Source organism: Thamnophis sirtalis, unplaced genomic scaffold, assembly GCF_051295495.1.
Source record: "Thamnophis sirtalis isolate CommonGarterSnake01/CBP01778 unplaced genomic scaffold, rThaSir2_p1.2 scaffold_9, whole genome shotgun sequence".
Taxonomy (NCBI): Eukaryota; Metazoa; Chordata; class Lepidosauria; order Squamata; family Natricidae; genus Thamnophis; species Thamnophis sirtalis.
The window spans coordinates 15,896,413-15,915,071 of record NW_028261389.1 but is presented as its reverse complement, the minus strand read 5'-3'; the positions used below and the strand labels follow the sequence as shown (position 1 = coordinate 15,915,071).

Genomic DNA, 18,659 nt, shown 5'->3' with positions numbered 1-18,659 from the left:
CCCAGCTTCTGCCAACCTAGCAGTTCAAAAGCATGTTAAAAATGCAAATAGAAAAATAGGAACCACCTTTGGTGGGAAGGTAACAGTGGTCCGTGCGCCTTCAACGTTTAGTCATACCAGCCACGGAAATGTCTTTGCACTGGCTCTTCAGCTTTGAAACGGAGATGAGCACCGCCCTCTAGAGTCAGGAATGAATAGCATATACGTGCAAGGGGAACCTTTACCTTTAACTGAGATCTTTACAACTTTATAACAAACCATTTAAATGCTTTTAACTTATATTTAGCTTATAGGAATCACACACACAAACACGCACGCACGTACGCGCACACACACACATATATACATACATACATACATACATACATACATATATATATATATATATAGAGAGAGAGAGAGAGAGGGAGAAATGAAAATCTCTAACCCTTTCTAATAAATTATCACATTTACTTACATATTGCACATAAATGTAGTCCTCTTTATTGCATACACACATGAGCATGTGTGCACGCATGCATAACCATGCACTCACAGAGAGAGACAGGGCTGGAGTGACTATTTACCGTATATCCTTTAGGTGAGAATAGTGAAGTATGTCCTTATGAAAATACATGTTTTGTTCTGCACAGCAATCAAGAGCTTATCTTAAGAGTAAGAATATTCTCTTGTATTGATTTAACATTTTTAAAACAGTTTTAAAAAGTCAAGTTACTAGCAGCCAAAGTACAAATGTTTTGTGTCACAAATTTTCTGTACTGCTTTGATGATAGATTCAACATACAAGTATTCTTAATTTAATATTAAATGTTTGCCAGTCTACTTGATGGTTATATAGAGTATTTTAAAAGTTAGCAGCTCTAGGATGCGAACACCAGCAACAAGTTGCACCAGTGTGGTTCAGACCTATTATTTCTCTTAAATAATCGCAAGGCTGTCCAGGTGTCCTAATGTAAAAGCTGTTCACTCAGACAGGAAATCGTATCTTGTTCTGAGGTTTATTTTGTAATAAAATCCATGGACCTGAGGAATGGAGCTGCTGGGCCATAAATCATTTTATGAGTGGACTTTTCTGACCTCAGGCCATTGAATTTTTTTCACGTCATTGCACTGTGGGAATAATAGAAATGTAACCAACACATGGTCTTGACCCTTGATGTATCTTTAAGTAAGAGACCAGTCTATAAAGTCATATCTGAGATGTCTTTGTAGTATTGGTTATACATTTGAGGGGACTCCCTCAGAGACTCTACAGGGAGTTCAGACTTCATCAGTGTCCAGATAGTTTTTCCAGAAATGTGGACGTGATTCTTAAATAGTTTTGTTGACTAGGAGGGACTTCCGCAGTGCTTCTGGAAATATTCAGGCATGATCTCCCTATGCTAACAGCTTATATTGCATTTTTTAAAAATACAGGGAGTTTTAAGTTGAAAAATGAACTGAACACTTTTTTAAACGATAAAGTAAACAAGTATATGTAACCTGCTCTTAGTTTAACTGGATATAGCTTGTTTTAGGAAGCTGTCGATGTATGCATGTGTACATACAACTTTCTTGCATAAAGGAGATATCCAGGATATAGTCATATTTAAAGGGGCTGTCAGTTCTCTAAGAGAATCTCATTGCTATCATGAAATATCCCGATAGATTTATTTAGCAAATACTTCTGCTATAAACTCCAGTGAATGCTAAGCCAGTGGGGCTTATTGTTCCCTCAACATATCTCCACTTTAAGAGTCTTAAAATGACCATAGCTTTAACTAGATGCAGCTTGATATTTTAAAGGGAGCACAAAACAGGAATTGGCATTAAATTATGAACAGGGCACAAGATACATTTGCCTATTTGGAGCAGGGTGAGCGAAGTTAATCGGTTCTTTTCTTTCTTTCTTTTTCCAGACAAGAAGCCCTTCTAGCTGCCATTAGTGAAAAAGATGCCAACATTGCTCTCCTGGAGCTTTCGTCTTCTAAGAAAAAAACTCAAGAGGAAGTCGCTGGATTAAAACGTGAAAAAGACCGCTTGGTTCAGCAGCTGAAACAACAGGTACTTTTGCAGTGCTCTGAGGCTTTTAGCTTATCAGGAGCAAATGCTCTTGATTCCTGCTTCCTCCAGCACCTCTTTCTTCTAGAGCAGAATATCAACCTTAGACATTTTAAGGTGGGAGCTGGAAATCTGGGAGCTGAAGTCCACACATCTTAAAATGCCCAACGTTGAGAGACATTGCTCTAGATGACTTATGCTTTTCAAATTTCTCAGAAAACGGAAACACCGCTACACTAGAGGTGGTATTCAGTAGGTATTCTGGAGAACCAGTGACGGAAATTGTGAGTAGTTCAGAGAACCGGTAAATACCACCTCTGACTGGCCCCGCCCCATCTATTCTCTGCCTCCCAAGTCCCAGCTGATTGGGAGGATATGGGGATTTTGCCGCATCCTTCCCCTGGAGTGGGGAAGGAATGGAGATTTTACAGTATTCTTTCCCTGGAGTGGGGAGGGAATAGAGATTTTATAGTATCCTTCTGCCACGCCCATCAAGCCATGCCACTCTCACCAAGCCACGTTCACAGAACCGGTAGTAAAAAAAAATTGAATCCCACCACTGCATTACACCAAAGAACGAGGCGTTCTTTTTTCCGTCTCCACTATGCTTGTCAGAGAATTTACTCAGAAGGCTTTCCTGCTACTGGAGTGAGGACCAAAGATTGTTCACCTGCTTTCTTTTTTTCCTTTTGCTCTGTTTTATATGGCTTATGCCCCTGAGCTCTAGTATGTTTGTGGTAGCTACCTTGGAAAAATGAACAGATTCTTATTAGTATTTTTATGGAAAGAAAGTAATACATGGTTGATGGATTAACATTCTTAATAAGGAGAAGTGTTTATCTTTTCTGCTTTTTGTGTTACCCAACAACCACACTGATTTTCCTGTGTGGTCCTTGCTTGTGGGTTGTTATACAGATATGGCTAATTGTGGAAGGGCCGTTTCAGTAAGTGTCCACTCGTTGTGAAATATACTTGGCAGAAAGAACCATTGGGGGCCTAATTGACTATGTTTAGATCCAACGTCCCTTTTTTTCTTTTAAGATTTGTAGTTTTCCTAAGCTTGTTCTTATGTTGTAGTTATAAGATATTTGATACTCTTGGTTTTTTTGAAGACATTGTTTTCCCTTTGTTGTTTTTAATTAATTTTAGAACCCCTCTAGGTGCTCTTTGCAGATGAACTTTTGCCATTTTTCATGCATTATCTCCTAAAGAGGAAATATAATTGTCATCTCACAGTAACTACTACAAACCTTTCCCAAACCTTAGGTGGCTTATCTTCTTAGCTGGTTCATGATAGAATATAGATTGGGAAACAATTTCCTTATAGGTTCGAAGAATAAATAGGATTGCTTCAGGAATATAATGCGATTTAAGGAAGCCCAGATGCTTTGATGAGGATAAGATAATATAGTCATAACTGAGCCCTACCTATCAAACATGTGTCACAATATATTTCTGTTACGCCCTATGGCAATGTAAAGCAATAGCAATAGCAGTAGACTTATATACCGCTTCATAGGCCTTTCAGGCCTCTCTAAGCGGTTTACAGAGAGTCAGCATATTGCCCCCAACAATCTGGGTCCTCATTTTACCCACCTCGGAAGGATGGAAGGCTGAGTCAACCCTGAGCCGGTGAGATTTGAACCGCTGACCTGCTGATCTAGCAGTAGCCTGCAGTGCTGCATTTAACCACTGCGCCACCTTGGCTCAAAAGTATAATCTGCGGTTCTGCAGGTTAATAATGAGAGAAGCCGGTGCAAATTGATTTTCCTGTGATACCTTCAATAGATTAGGTTTCAAAAGTTTTGTATGCTCCCCCACCCCCTGAGTCACCTTGTTTGAGTTGGGCAGACTTATAAAATTAGTACAGAAAATACATGGATTAAAAATAAATCTTTAGGAAAAAAGCTGTGGTTTCCACCTTCAACGTTTTATTGACATTCAGAGAGCTCTTACAGCAGTAAGAAAGTCTAGGAAGAAATACCGTGTTTCCCTGAAAATACGACCTGTCCTGAAACTAAAGCCTTGCCACATTTTTCACATGGGCAAAAATATAAGCCCACCTCCAAAAATATACCCCCTGGACACCCCCCCTAACGGCCAGGCAGAGCACCGCTCACCGACATAGCGGTATCCTGAAGGCACCAACCCGCAGGAACCGGGGGGGAGAAAGGCGCTCACATTGCTTGTCGCCTTCGGGATACCGCTAGGTTGGGGAGTGGCATTCTGCCTGGCCGGAGTGGGGAATTGCCAGGCAGCTGCTCCCTTGTGAACTGGCTCCCGAAGAGCCGGGCATAGCCTCAGGGCGAAGCTGCCATGAGGTGACCACCCTCACAAGCAGCCGCAAACCCCCTCTCCAGCCGGGCAGAGCACCATTCACTGACATAGGGGGTATCCCTAAGGTGCCAAGCCATGTGGCGCTCTGCCCGTTCCCCAGCTCCCGCGGCTTGGCACATTAGGGATACCCCCTAGGTCAGTGCATGGAGCTCTGCCCAGCTGGAGGAGGGGGTTGCGTGAGCATCTGTTCTGCCCCCAGCAGGCATGCCTCCTAGCCTCAACATGTCCGGGCCCAGCTCTCCCTGCAGCAGTTGCCGCGCTTCGAGCATAACACCTTCTCCGGTTCAAAACTCAGCTGCCGAGTCTTCCAGCAGCGGCCGCTCTAGGAGTGTGCTCTGTGGTTGTGAGCTGGCTGCTAGAACTCTCTGTAAGACAGTTCAGGAGCCAGTTCACAAGGGAGCAGCCGCCCGGCAACCCCAAAACAATAAGCCCTCCCCTATAATAAGCCCAAGGCCATATTTTGTAAGTAAAAAGAAAATAAGACCCTGTCGTATATTCGGGGAAACACGGTAGAGCAGTAATTTGATTCACGGTCAAGTTCAAAGACACAGGTTTTGATCAGGAATGAAAGAACCACAACTTATGGATAAAACTTAATTTCTCTTAATATGATCAGGTAATGGAAATATTGTGCCAAGTAAGAGTGACAACTGCATAGAAAATGCTTTTGAAAGTGATAATGGAACATACCACTGGAATTGGATTAAATTCACAGGAACATTTCAATTCAGAACAACTTCATGAATAAGTACCGTAGTTGTTACAGAGATGCAGCAGTCCCAGCAGGACCCTAAAAAGTGGGGCAGAATGGAATTACATAGCTGATGCACAATACATGTGGTTCTTTTGGAGGTAATGGAACTGGGGTAAGAATTGTGGCCATTGGAAAGGAAATGGTGATGCGGACACTGTGTGAATGAACTGGTTCTTCATGCTGGAAAAAGGAGGATGAACTAGACTAAGAAGACAGTTGTTCTTGGAATCAGAAAAATAGAGGAGATCATAATGGCTGTCAAACTACATTGCATTTCAGCAGTTTCGGCTGCTTAAGAATCACTAACTTCAAGGCTGTCAAAGAGTTCTTGGCATCAAAGAAGATAAGGACAGTGTGTATCTTACCCAGTGGGAGAAGAAGACCCAAGAAGAAAATCAATACTTTGCTAACCCTGAGAGTTAGCCAACAAAGCATAATTAATACCCTTGATTAACTCAAATGGGGAGATTCAGTAATAACTGTAAGTAATTACAGTTGTAGTTTAACTTAGCCATCCTCACCATAATAATAACATGAGATGTAATATTATAGGCTGTGACCTTTTTAATCACTGAGTAGTAGAAGCACTTGTCAGAAAGTAATTTACTATTTTACTGCATGTCTAAGAATGTCCGAAGTTCAGCAAAGAAGAGATAAGGGGGAACACCAGATGCTTAAGGTAAATGTTACGTATGAATAGCCTCAAGACTGAAAGGGAAGCTAATATTTTCTATTTTTGACTTACATAATCAGTAAAGTTTGGTTCACAAGAAGATAATTTACAGGTGAAACTCGAAAAATTAGAATATCGTGCAAAAGTTCGTTTATTTCAGTAACGCAACTTAAAAGGTGAAACGAATATATGAGATAGACTCATTAAATGCAAAGCAAGCTAGTTCAAGCCGTGATTTGTCATAATTGTGATGCTTATGGCGTACAGCTCATGAAAACCCCAAATCCACCATCTCAGAAAAATAGAATATTACATGTAATCAAGAAAACAAGGATTGTACATAGAACAATATCGGACCTCTGAAAAGTATAAGCAGTACTTGGCTTGGGCCCCTTTTGCAGCAATTACTGCCTCAATGCGGTGTGGCATGGAAGCTAACAGCCTGTGGCACTGCTGAGGTGTTATGGAAGACCAGGATGCTTCAATAGTGGCCTTCAGCTCTTCTGTATTGTTCGATCTCATGTCTCTCATCTTTCTCTTGGCAATGTCCCATAGATTCTCTATGGGGTTCAGGTCAGACGAGTTTGCTGGCCAATCAAGCACAGTAATTCCATGGTCATTGAACCAGGTTTTGGTGCTTTTGGCAGTGTGGGCAGCTGGAAAATGAAGTCAGCATCCCCATAAAGCTCGTCTGCGGAAGGAAACATGAAGTGCTCCAAAATCTCCTGGTAGACGGCTGCGTTGATCCTGGTCTTAATGAAGCACAGTGGTCCAAAGTCCTGTTGCTCCTTGGTCCAATGTCCTCTTTTCTGATGAGAGCAACTTTTGCCAAAAGCACCAAAAACTGGTTCAATGACTGTGAGATTACTGTGCTTGATTGGCCTCTCCATTCTTCCTCCATACTCTGGGTCCTTGGTTTCCAAACAAGATGCAAAAGTTGCTCTGACCCTGTGTTACTTTTGGGAAAATATAGTACGTAAGATGGGTGGAGGAGATCCAAAGTCTGGCTTTTTTCCAAAACATTTGTCAATTTTCCTTTGATGTCTAACTCTGGCCCATTTCATAAGACCTTCAAGACAAAACTGTTTCACAATGACTTTGGAAATTAGAACAGTCAGCATCGCTGATGTTTGTGATGCTTACTTCCCTGTTGATTTGGTTTTTTAATTTATATTTTATTGGGTTTTTCTTCTTTGATTTTAATTGGGATTTTTTGTTATTGTTTTGAAAATCACCATAGATCATTTAGATTCATAAAGTGATATATAAGCATGCTAAATAAATAATTATTCCGGCCACATCTGTTTTTTGAGAGCACCGTTCCTGGTGTGACTATACATATCTGCTTTAAATCAGTGGATATATTTTACAAGCCATTACAATAGTAATGCATCTCAAATAAAAGGTTTCCATTTGGTAACATATAGAAGAAGACATGTTTGATCTGCCAAAGGAGGAAATTTAACAGCATGAGCATTCAGGCAAATAAAACTCTGCTCTGGAAGCAGAATTGCAGTTAACTCAGTTTGTAGTCTAACAAATTGAATTTTAATGTAAGAAAGAAATGTTTCTGATCAGGAGAACTGCATCTGCACAATATGAATATATTTCACATAGGCTTATTTAATCTGCTCCAAAAGCCTGATTTGTTTTATGGTATTTCATGATCTCCATTTTTAATAGTTAGTGTCACTATTTTTCTTTTAATACTTTCATACCTAATTCATGCAGTCCTCAACAACCACAATAGGAACCAGAATTTCAGTGCTAAGCAACACGCTGTTAAAGCGAGTCCTCACATGACCAGACCCAGTTTTACAATTATTGTCACCATGGTCATTAAGCAAATCACATGGTCGTTAATGTAAATCTGGCTCACCCAATTGACTTTGCTTGTTGGAAGCTCACTGAGAAGATTCACCATAATGGCTGCAGGACACTGCAAGCAGCGCAAATGGAAGCCAGGTGCCAACACCCAAATCACGATCATATGACGGCAGGTGTGGTGCAGTGGTTGTAACTCTGAATCTTTGGGTCATAAGTCGCTTTTTCTGAGGCTGTTGTAACTTCAAACCATCATAAAATGAATTGTTGTTAAGTTGAAAGCTACTTGTAGTTGTAAAGTTGATACAAATAAGGGAGAATATGTTTAGCTCAAGGTTGAAATGAGAGATCCTTGGTGTTCTCTGACTTGGTTATTTTCTAGCTTATGTTTCTTTAACCAAACTAGGTGATGCAACCTGTATATCCAGTATGTAGAAGTTGTGAGAACTTGATATATCATTTCGGGATGCTGTTGTAACCTGGAAATTTAAAGTCACAATATACTTTTTCTCAATTAAGTGCCTTCCAGAAGAATTGGATTTAAATTCCATTCCCAATCTAGTGGCATGAAGGTTGCCATAAAGCAATTCTTTTACAGTGTAACCCAGTGTTTCTCAACCTTGGCGACTTTAAGTCCTGTGGACTTCAACTCCCAGAATCCCCCAGCCAGCTGGGAGTTGAAGTCCACAGGACTTAAAGTCGCCAAGGTTGAGAAACACTGATGTAACCTCTCTTAACATTGGTTTCTTTTGATTTTAGATTGTATTCTATTTGTTTGATCCTTACAATTCAGCATTACAGCCAATATCAAGAATTCTTGTTCTGGACACGTTATAAATTCTACTGTCCTCTACTCAAAACTCAGCTGATGATTTCAGAGAAGTTATTTTTCATATTCTTTCATGAGGGTCATGCTGTGTTACCTGTTACAACTTTTAAAGATATATGTTTTAAAAAATTGTTTTGTCTAAAACAAAATATACAGTTTGTTTTTGTAGCATGATGCTAAACAAGACTGTTTTTTAACAACATTTAATACACTTTAGTAATTTCTCAGATTGATATTCTCTTATCAGTATGTCCAAGTCTTACACTAAATCTCCCTCATCTTTAATTCTGAAAACCAGGATGCTTAACTTCTGCCAAATAAATTCTGAGGTTAATAATTCTTCATTTCCCAAGACTATACAAATATGTATTAGTTAAAACTGAAGATGTTCTGTTTTATGTTGTTTGTTTCTGTATCTCAAAAACTGTCTGCTTAGGTTTCAGCCTTACACCAGATTTAGAAGAATCTGACTTGGAAAAACTGGATTCAGATCAACTTCTTCTTGATTATCTCTTCTTTCTCATTCTTTCCAGATGTTTAAACTGCTGCAAAATTCTGATACATTTGTTTCCTCTTTAAAACCTGATTTCTCCTTCCTATATTAGATCCTCTGCCTATTATGATACCACTGGGATTTTATAAACTTTTGGCTTTCCTGGTTCTCCCTCAAAACCTCCAGTTGTCGATAAATCAAACTAAAGTTTGCAGCTTTTTTTCTATTACCTCCTCTCCTCTTACTTTTCTGCTTCTGTCTATGATTTCTGATATTTCTTCAACTGAACTTCCTGACCTACAGTAATGCCATCATCTTTGACGAGAGAGGGAACACGTAAATGAAAAAAGGGTCAAATTTCTCTTTGGGGGAGTTTTTTCTCCCTCTCCATTCCTGTAGACTATATATATATAGTATATATGTATATATGTATGTGTGTGTCTGTGTGTGTGCGCGCACACACACACACACACACATGTTTCCACAATCTTCTTTTTTTGGAGGGGGGGAGTGAGTAGTAGTTTGCTGTCAATTTATATAATAGTCCAGTCCAGGATACTGTTATAGCAGAACGTTACACAGAAACTGATACCAGCTGGGATTGTGCAAAATGAAGTTAATTTGGCCTCTGCAGCAGTCATTTCTGTGGGTCAGAGCAAATGCAGGATAAACAAATAAAATTGGCAAGAGGAGATAGATGATAGATAGATAGATAGATAGATAGATAGATAGATAGATAGATAGATAGATAGATAGATAGATAGATAGATAGATAGATGATAGATGATAGATAGATAGATAGATAGATAGATAGATAGATAGATAGATAGATAGATAGATAGATAGATAGATAGATTTCCTCCTGAGTAGTTTCAGGAAAAGGATGAGTGAGGGGAGTGACAAAGAAAAAGTAACTTTCACTTCTTCCAAACAATTCTTGCCCCATCCATATATTTTGACATGCAGATATGTAACAATAAATAACAAATTGGTGCTTGATGAAGTTGGGCATCTTCAGAATGGCTTAGGACAGTGATGGCTAACTTTTTCCAGACGAGTGCCCAAAGCGTGCACAGATGCGCATGTATGTGCCCAAACCCCCAAAATGCAAAGCATGCCCCCGATGCATGCCCCCCCGTGTGTAATCCACTGCATGTCCCCCCTACATACCCACACACACCCCTGCATGTGCTGCACCCCTGGGCGTAGTTGTACCCTCCCACGTGCGGCCCCCACACATGCACACGTTCCTCCTCCCCACATGTGGTCCTCCCGGGCATGGTCAGCAGAGACCCAAAGGCCAGCTGGCCAGCGGGAGGCACGCATGCATGCACAGCAGAGCTGAACTGGGGCGATGGCTTGCGTGCCCACAGAAAGGATGCTGCCTGCCACCTCTGGCACCCGTGCTATAGGTGCACCCTCATGGGCTTAGGAAGTGATTCTTCTAAATTTGCACTTCTAAACGTCACAAAGGGGAATGTAATCCCCCCCCAAATTAAAAATCTAAAATCTAACTTTTGCCAGTTGATTTTTGCAACAATATATTTTATGTATTGTTGAAAGTTACTATCATTAGGACAGCAGGATCACAAAGTAATTACTTTATTATGCATAATTAACAGGCAAGACAGGGTGGGTTTTCTGTTTTGTTTTGCCCCTTTACATATCATATTTTTCGGAGTATAAGATGCACCAAGGTTTTGAAGAGGCAAATTTAAAAAAAAGTTTTTGCACTCTCCAAATCTCCCAAAAACGGCACATTTTTCGCAAAAATGGGCCCTTTTTTTTTTTTTTGGAAAAAAAAAGGCATGAATAGGCTTGCAGAGTGCTCCTGGGGTGTGGGGTCCTCCAAAAATGAGCAAAAAATTGCATGCATAGCCTTTAGGAGGCTTATAGAGTACTCCTGGGGGCTTGGGGGGGGCAAAATTGAGCAGAGTTTCGGGAGGCCAAAAATGCTGTATTCAGTGTATGACGCACCCAGATTTTCAGCCTCTTTTCTGAGGGAAAATGGCACGTCTTATACTCTGAAAAATACGGTAACTTGTGACAAGTTGATATGTCTGGGCAAAATGCCATCAAATAAAGCCATCAAATGGCTTTCTTACCAGTTTTTGGCCGATTTGAGAGGCATTTCATTGCTTCATCGTTTCATTGTTGTTAATTAAACTACAAATAATTAGCAACATTTTTAAAATACCTAGGTATTTTTAGGTACTAAAATTGTGTTCGAGGAAGCATAGGATCTAGCTGTTCATTCAGAAGGTGGCTAAGGACTGCCCTGATTTCCTGAGTTACTGAAGAGGTGAATAAAATCAAAGTCAGCCTTGAATTCTTGATTCTAAAGAAGGAGAGCAATGATGAATGAGCAGTGCTTATTCACCAAGAAGAAATCCACATCTAATATTGTTCATAAGCTACACCCATACCTCTTATTTCCATAGCCATCTCCTTTGTCTACTGGAAAACTAGCCACATTGAACTTCTGCATCAGATACAATGAAGGCTCTTGGCAATATTAATCAGCAGGCTTAAGGAAAGTGCTAGTTTTATAATTTAGCCAAATTTTATTATTTTTCTGAAAGACACAATAGCAAGGCCAAGTAGAATTCTTTCCTTAAATAATGTTGCTATCAGCAGTGTTTACAAGGTGCAGACAAAGGGACATTCATGTGTGCATGCATAGCTGTTTCTGGGCTCTTGCAGACAGACTGTGTTAAGCTGACACTGAACAGTCCCCATCACTTTAGAATCCAGGAATTTCGAAGTATTGGGAAAGGACTTTTTCCCCTCTCGGAAAAAATAGTTCCTGGAGTTGGGGTGGGAGGGTAGTGAGGAATGGATAGTCTTTTCTGTCTATGTATCACTGATATGTAATCAATCTCTCTCTCTCTCTCTCTCTCTCTCTCTCTCTCTCTCTCTCTCTCTCTCTCTCTCTCTCTCTCTCTCTCTCTCTCCCTCCCTCCCTCCCTCCCTCCCTCCCTCCCTCCCTCTCTCTCTCTCTCTCTCTCTCTCTCTCTCACACACACACACACACACACATACACACACACACACACACACATCAGAACAGCAACACAGATGATTATGGGATTAAAGGCTAAAACATATAAAGAATGGATACCAGGAATTGGGTATACCTAGTTTAATGAAAAGAAGGACTAGGGGTGACATGATAGCAGCAGTGTTCCAATATCTAAGGGACTGCCACAGGGAAGAGGGGGGGTCAACCTATTCTCCAAGGCACCTAAAGGCAGGATAAGAAGCAATGGGTGGAAACTAATCAAGAAGAGAAGCAACCTGGAACTAAGGAGACATTTCCTTACAGTGAAAATAGTAAACTAGTGGAAAGGCTTGCCTTCAGAAGGTGTGGGTGCTCCATACTGGAGGAATGGAAGATCTTGGACAGCAGTTTGTCCAGAATAGTATAGAGCCGTGATAGTGAACCTATGACACGCAGACTCCTTTCTGCAGGCACGCGAGCCGTTGCCCCAGCCCAGTTACATCATGTATGTGCGTGCACCTACCATTGGACGGCCAGCTGGTTTTTGGGTCTCTGCTGTGCATGCATTTTTCTTTTAAGACAATGTGTTGACATTCAGCAGCTGAATAAATCTAAGTGCATATGATCCTGAATAATTCACTTACACATCTTTGGTTAAGAATCAGGCACCCTGCTACTGGGTGTGAAAGGAGTGATAATGTAACACAATTGAAATTCTCTCAGCCTGCTTCACTGCGTTTTTATGATAAAGTCCTTTTCTCTCCGCGATTCTCACTTGTCAAGTGCTGCCTCCTGGACTGTCATTACAGGAGCTAGTCTGGTTTTGAAGTTTCAGATAGAAAATGCTAATAGATATAAGTTGCAGTTTCAAGTGTGCAAAATTGGAATGCTGGTCTTCATAATGTTATAATTAAAAGGCAGTATTGACTGATAGAATTCTATTATACAATTGAAATATAAGGCTTGCTCTAAATTTGGGGCGGGGATGGTAGAATCCTGTACCTATAGGATATGTGCAATCTTTGAACCCATTTTTGAAACTTGCAGAGTCTTATTCAACTGAGTACTGTAGCTGACTTCCCACCATTTTGTTTGGCCAGTTGGTCATCACTATCGTCTAATGAGTAAGACCGATATTCTAGTAGGGTTCTTTATGCCAGCTCCCATGCCTCATCTGTTCCTCTTGGATGTTTGCCTATCCCCATGTCTCTTCCAGCAGGTGAGAAGAGCAAGAGAAAGATAAGTGTATTCACCATCATTTCATCTTCCCTTTGGACATTATCTGGCCTGCAAGGTGCTTAGATCTGGCCCGCAGGGCCACCCTGGACACAGTAAAGGACCAGATCATGGTGCCTCTACCGCGAAAACAGAGCTCAGGAGGGCTGTACGCAGCCGAATGGCAGAGGGTTGCCGTAGGCCATTACAGCCGAAAACAAAGTTCAGGAGCATGTTTTCTATGGCAAAGTGTTTGGCCACCACAGATGCCTCCGACACGAGTGATGTCGAGCTAGCCACGCCCACCCTGGCCATGCCCACCCTGGCCCCCCAAGGTCAAACACAAGCCTGATGTAGCCCTTAATGAAATTAAGTTTGACACCTCTGTTCTAACACAAGGACAGACTTCAAAGTAAAAGAAAGAGGCATTTCCTCTTTTCCTCAGGAAGGAGAAAACCCACAACCAAAGTAGGTCATGGAAGGCTATCATGGAGAAGAAAACTGCTGCATAAGAAGGTACATAGCTACTCTTTGATTGACAGACTGTAAGTGAGAGAGGATAGGGTTCACCTACTGTATTCATCATCATACTGTGAAACAAACCATATGTTTTTCTTCGGAATCTTTGTGGGCGATAAAGCTTAGTCTAAAAGGCACAGTGAAAATATTTTCCCATGGTGATGCAATAGAGGAAGTTCTGTCTGATTGGATAATGATGTTTGCATAATGCTGGGTTCTTACAAGAAGATGGAATATGCACCATTTATTTGAGACACTTCCGCAAAGGGTAATCTGCCCTCATACTCATATTCCTATTAAAACGTCACGTGCCCATTAAAACATTCTATGTTCATTCTACAGACAAAGAATTGTCTCTCAGTAATCAATTGTTGATCATCAAATTACTTACCAACCATATCAAATCAATACCTATTATTTTCTCCTCCTTTAATGTATTTGACTATGACAGTGTTTTTCAACCTTTTTTGTGCAAAGGCACACTTTTTTCATGAAAAAAATCACGAGGCACACCACCATTAGAAAATGTTAAAAAAATTTAACTCTGTGCCTATATTGACTATATATAAAGTGTTTTTCCCACGGCACACCTTACACTATGTCACGGCACACTAGTGTGCCGCGGCACAGTGGTTGAAAAACACTGGACTATGATATGGCTATGTATGTTAAATACAGCATTGCTCTACAGATGTGTTTCCTAACCTTGGCCATCTCGGAATTCTTTTCAATGGTCATGCTAGCTGCGGAATTCTGGGAGTGGAAGTTCATACATCTGGAAATAGCCAAGGTTGGCAACACTGCCTTATAAAAGTCAAGAAACTAGAAGGTTTTTTAAAAAATATTCATTTTGCATTATTCAACAACCAGATTTCCATTGAAATTAGAAAACAACTTTTCTTTCATATAGTTAATACTTTTTAAATTAGACCAAGTACATCATCTTCCCCATCTGCCACATTCATGAACCAAAGGTGTGCTAACCATTCCTCATCCCTGAAATCTTAATTTCAGCTAGTTTTCTTTAGGCTTCTTAGATTCTATAGCCCTAGATGCAGCTTTTAACTTGCCTTCTATCAAATCTTTGTCCTAAAATAATTTTTTTCTTCTACTTGGGCAATTTACTTGAACACTAAATATTTGAACATTTTAAACAAGTATAGGCAGAAACAACTCCACTTCTATGTTAATATTTAATCTTTAGTTTAATTTAATTGAAACTGGTTCTTAAATGACACCCAGTAAATTAGAGTGATTACAAATTGTTAAAATATGCAAATAAACAGCAAATATTCTGTTCAAAGATAATCTGCTGGTAGTCTGCTTTATATTCCAGATCTTTATATGAACAGGAAAATCAAAAAAAAAATTGTGTTACCGGTATATCACAAGCTGTTATTTTCAATAAAATAATTATCATATTAGTTTAGAAGAGTCTTGACAAATTTTTAGATTTGATAGAACTGCTTCTCATTCTGTTACATCATCATATTTTTTTGCAAAAGATTAAACCAATTTATATTAATGCCATTTGACCTCCTTCTGTAGCTATATTTGTAAAATAGTTTCTCACAGCTTATTTTGTCAGTGTACAATGTCTAATTTTTGGCATCACAGTAACAAATCTAAATGTTCCAGAAAACAGGGAAAGAAAGAAAACCACTCAACAAAGATGAATCGTGAAAAAAGTTCATTGCTGTGCCAAAGCATTAAAAGCTGCTTCTTAATTTCCATTAGTCTTCCTTATCAGAAACCAAGAAACATTCATTTATCCAGGGTTTTTTTTCTTAATTCTTGAGAGAGGAAACAAATTATTAGTCAACATAGGCCTGTTTTGGCACTGTTAATTTGGAAGCAACACTTTATCATTTAGATATAATTATATATTTGTACATTATATTGTATATTTTATATAAATATATACAATATATAAATTATACGTGCACACACATGCGTACATAATGTAAATGCTGTATTTCAACATTACATAGGTTACATTTTAAGATCAAATTACTCTTCTCTAGTAACACTATGCCTCGTGTATTTATGCAAAGTTGTAAAATAGTAAAGATTGTTCAAGATTAAATATATTTCACTTAAAGCAATTATTTTTAAATTCCTAATTTTATCTTACTCCTTTTACTAAATGCCACTCTAATTAGCTCTGCATTGTTCCTTAATCAGACAAAAACAATTCCCAAGAAAAATCTCATTTTAACTGCTGCCTTCAAATGGAGACGTTTCCAACTAGCCTCTATGAGCCCATCCAGCTGTGAAGTGGCAACTTGCACTATCAGTCTAATGTCACTGAATTATGTCCAGAAGGCCTTTACAAAACATCCCTGCATTTCATCCTTCAGCACCGAGTTTTCTTCAGCTTTGCTTCTTTACACTGTGGGAAAATGGAAATTCAACTTGGCTCTTTTAGTGAGACTTCACTATAGGCTTTTGGGTGGCTTTATTGATGGTATTGACGGTAGGAGCTGTGGTGGTGCAGTGGTTAGAATACAGGATTGCAGGCTAACCTTGCCAACTGCTAGGGGTTCAATCCTCACTGTCTCAAGGTTGACTCTGCCTTCCATCTTTCTGAGGTCGATAAAATGAGGATACAGATTGTTGGGGGCAGTATATAAGCAGTATATAAGTAATTGCTATTGCTACCTGCACTACCAGAAAATACATCAGAGGCATAAAAAATAACACACTGATCAAGAATTAAATGTAATGAACTTGTGTGTGGCTAATATCAGATTATAGGTTGCTTTCACAATCCTTCACAATTTAATAAAGGAAAATACTTATTTTCAAAAGGGAAGAATTTAGCTATGACAGAAAGGCTTTATTACTTACTTAGACCTAAATTGCCAAGCAATTTAAGTATCAAGCAAAAATATTCCTCCACTCCAAATTATTTGTATGGTTAATTTATACCTAAGTGCCCATATTAATCTAAATAGGGATTTTTACTTTCTATTTTCATTTTCTACTATATCTTAATGTGTACTTTTTTTCTGCTTTGTTATTTTTTACTGGTTCTAGAATTTTAAGTCACTATATAAATCAGTGGATTCCAATAATTGGCTAAGTTAAAAATATTTTAAAAAATAAGAATAATAGTTTCATTTCCCAGTACATTAAAATACAAGAGTCACAGATTGTGTTAATTGCCTCTTATAATAGGGTTGATTCTCGTTAGTACTGGCAAGGGGTCCATCAATAACCTACAGGATTATAAAGGAGAAGTCGGTGACAAACCAATTTCTTTCTGTTGTGAAGAAAGCTACTTGGCTGCATTCATAAAATCACCAGGAGTCAGAGTTAAACTGGGAGACGTTATCTTTCAATGAAAACCGATTGCCATCAATTCATGATTACTTTGCATTTATTTTAGCTTTCCAGTTGTAGTTATTTCCATAACCTAGGCTGGATAACACATTAACATTATATATGAAATGTGAAGGGTACAGATACATAAGTGGAGAAAAGTTTAAGAAAACGGCAAACCCTCAGAGCTGCATAAATGTAAAACTGTTTTCTCAGCCTCCTACCGCATTTTCATGCTGTCAAACCTCTACTTCTTTTGTTTTTCTGGAAAGGAAAGGGAGCAGATGGGCTAGAGACCGAGAGGGGGAACAGAAAACCAATAGATTTTCCATTCAGAGAACTGTCATTCTGGCTTTATAAAAAGTTATTTTGTGAAAGGGCTTTAGATTCTTGCGTTGCTAATCCATCCTTAATATTTTAACTTTATTCACTTATATTTATATATGATACTCATCCACGTTTTGTCTGAGAAACAAAAACATTTATTATGATGAAGTGTGATGATAAGGCAATAGCAGCAACTATTATATTCACATTTGTAACAAAATTAATAGATTCTAATAAATTTGTAAAATGTACTAGAGAACCACTCTAATTATCTGATTCCTTTTTCTCCTCCCTAAACTCTGTTATATTAATAGCATTCTGAGGACTCGAACAGGTATTTGTTCTTCCTCTGAGCTTAAGAGGTTGATGTTTTAAGCATGCATCTCCTAATCGGCCCACTCGAACCATGAGTCATACTGCAAGATCATTCAACCAATTAGAGAAAATTAGAAGGTGATCTTGATAGGGTGGACAGTCCACATTTACTCAATATGACTATTGCTGAGAATTCTGAGAGGTGAAGTCCACACATCTGAAAGTTGTTCAACGGTCTGACTTTATGATTTATATGTCATTAATGATAATGAAAGTGACAGGGTGGCTTAGTGGCTAAGACACTGAGCTTGTTGATCAGAAGGTCGGCAGTTCAGCGGTTCAAATCCCTGGCACCGCGTAACGGAATGAGCTCCCGTTACTTGTTCCAGCTTCTGCCAACCTAGCAGTTCGAAAGCACACGAAAAGTGCAAGTAGAAAAATAGGGACCACTTTGGTGAAAAGGTAACAGCGATCCGTGCGCCTTCAGTGTTAATCATGCCAGTCACGTGACCACAGAGACGTCTTTGGACAGCACTGGCTCTTCGGCTTAGAAACAGAGATGAGCCCTGCCCCCTAGAGCCAGAAACACCTAGCACACATGTGCAGAGGAACCTTCACCTTTAATGATAATGATGATGTTATCCTTTCAGTTTTTTCCAACTCTTGGCGATTCTATGGGTCAGGTGTCTCCACGTCTTCTGATCTTATACTAGTTCTTTGAGTTGTTCTATGCTTCGGCTGGTGTCAGCTTTGATGGTGTCCAGCCACTGTCTTCCTTGGTGGCCTGGTTTTCTTTTACCGCTAATTCTTCCAAGTAGAATTGCTTTTTCCAGTGAATTCCTCCGCATGACATGGCCAAAATATTATCTGCCATCTGTTTTAATTTTTATGTTCACATATGCAATGCACATATGTGAGAGTAATTTGTGTTTTCCTCTCTGGAAAGAGCATAATGTGGGCATTTAGTGTCCCTCATTTCTTTCCCACAAAATTTAGTAATCAGACAGA

At 39.4% G+C, this 18,659-nt stretch overlaps 1 protein-coding gene across 10 annotated transcripts in view; it reads left to right on the top strand.

Moving 5' to 3' along the window:
* Positions 1–18,659, top strand: part of LOC106550126 (ELKS/Rab6-interacting/CAST family member 1) — a 150,347-nt gene that overhangs the window by 111,872 nt on the left and 19,816 nt on the right. For all 10 annotated transcript variants that reach the window (XM_014067925.2, XM_014067924.2, XM_087722909.1 and 7 more), the window contains one exon: positions 1,899–2,043. In XM_014067925.2, coding sequence (XP_013923400.2) covers positions 1,899–2,043 — 145 coding nt within the window. The remainder of the gene's footprint in view (positions 1–1,898; positions 2,044–18,659) is intronic.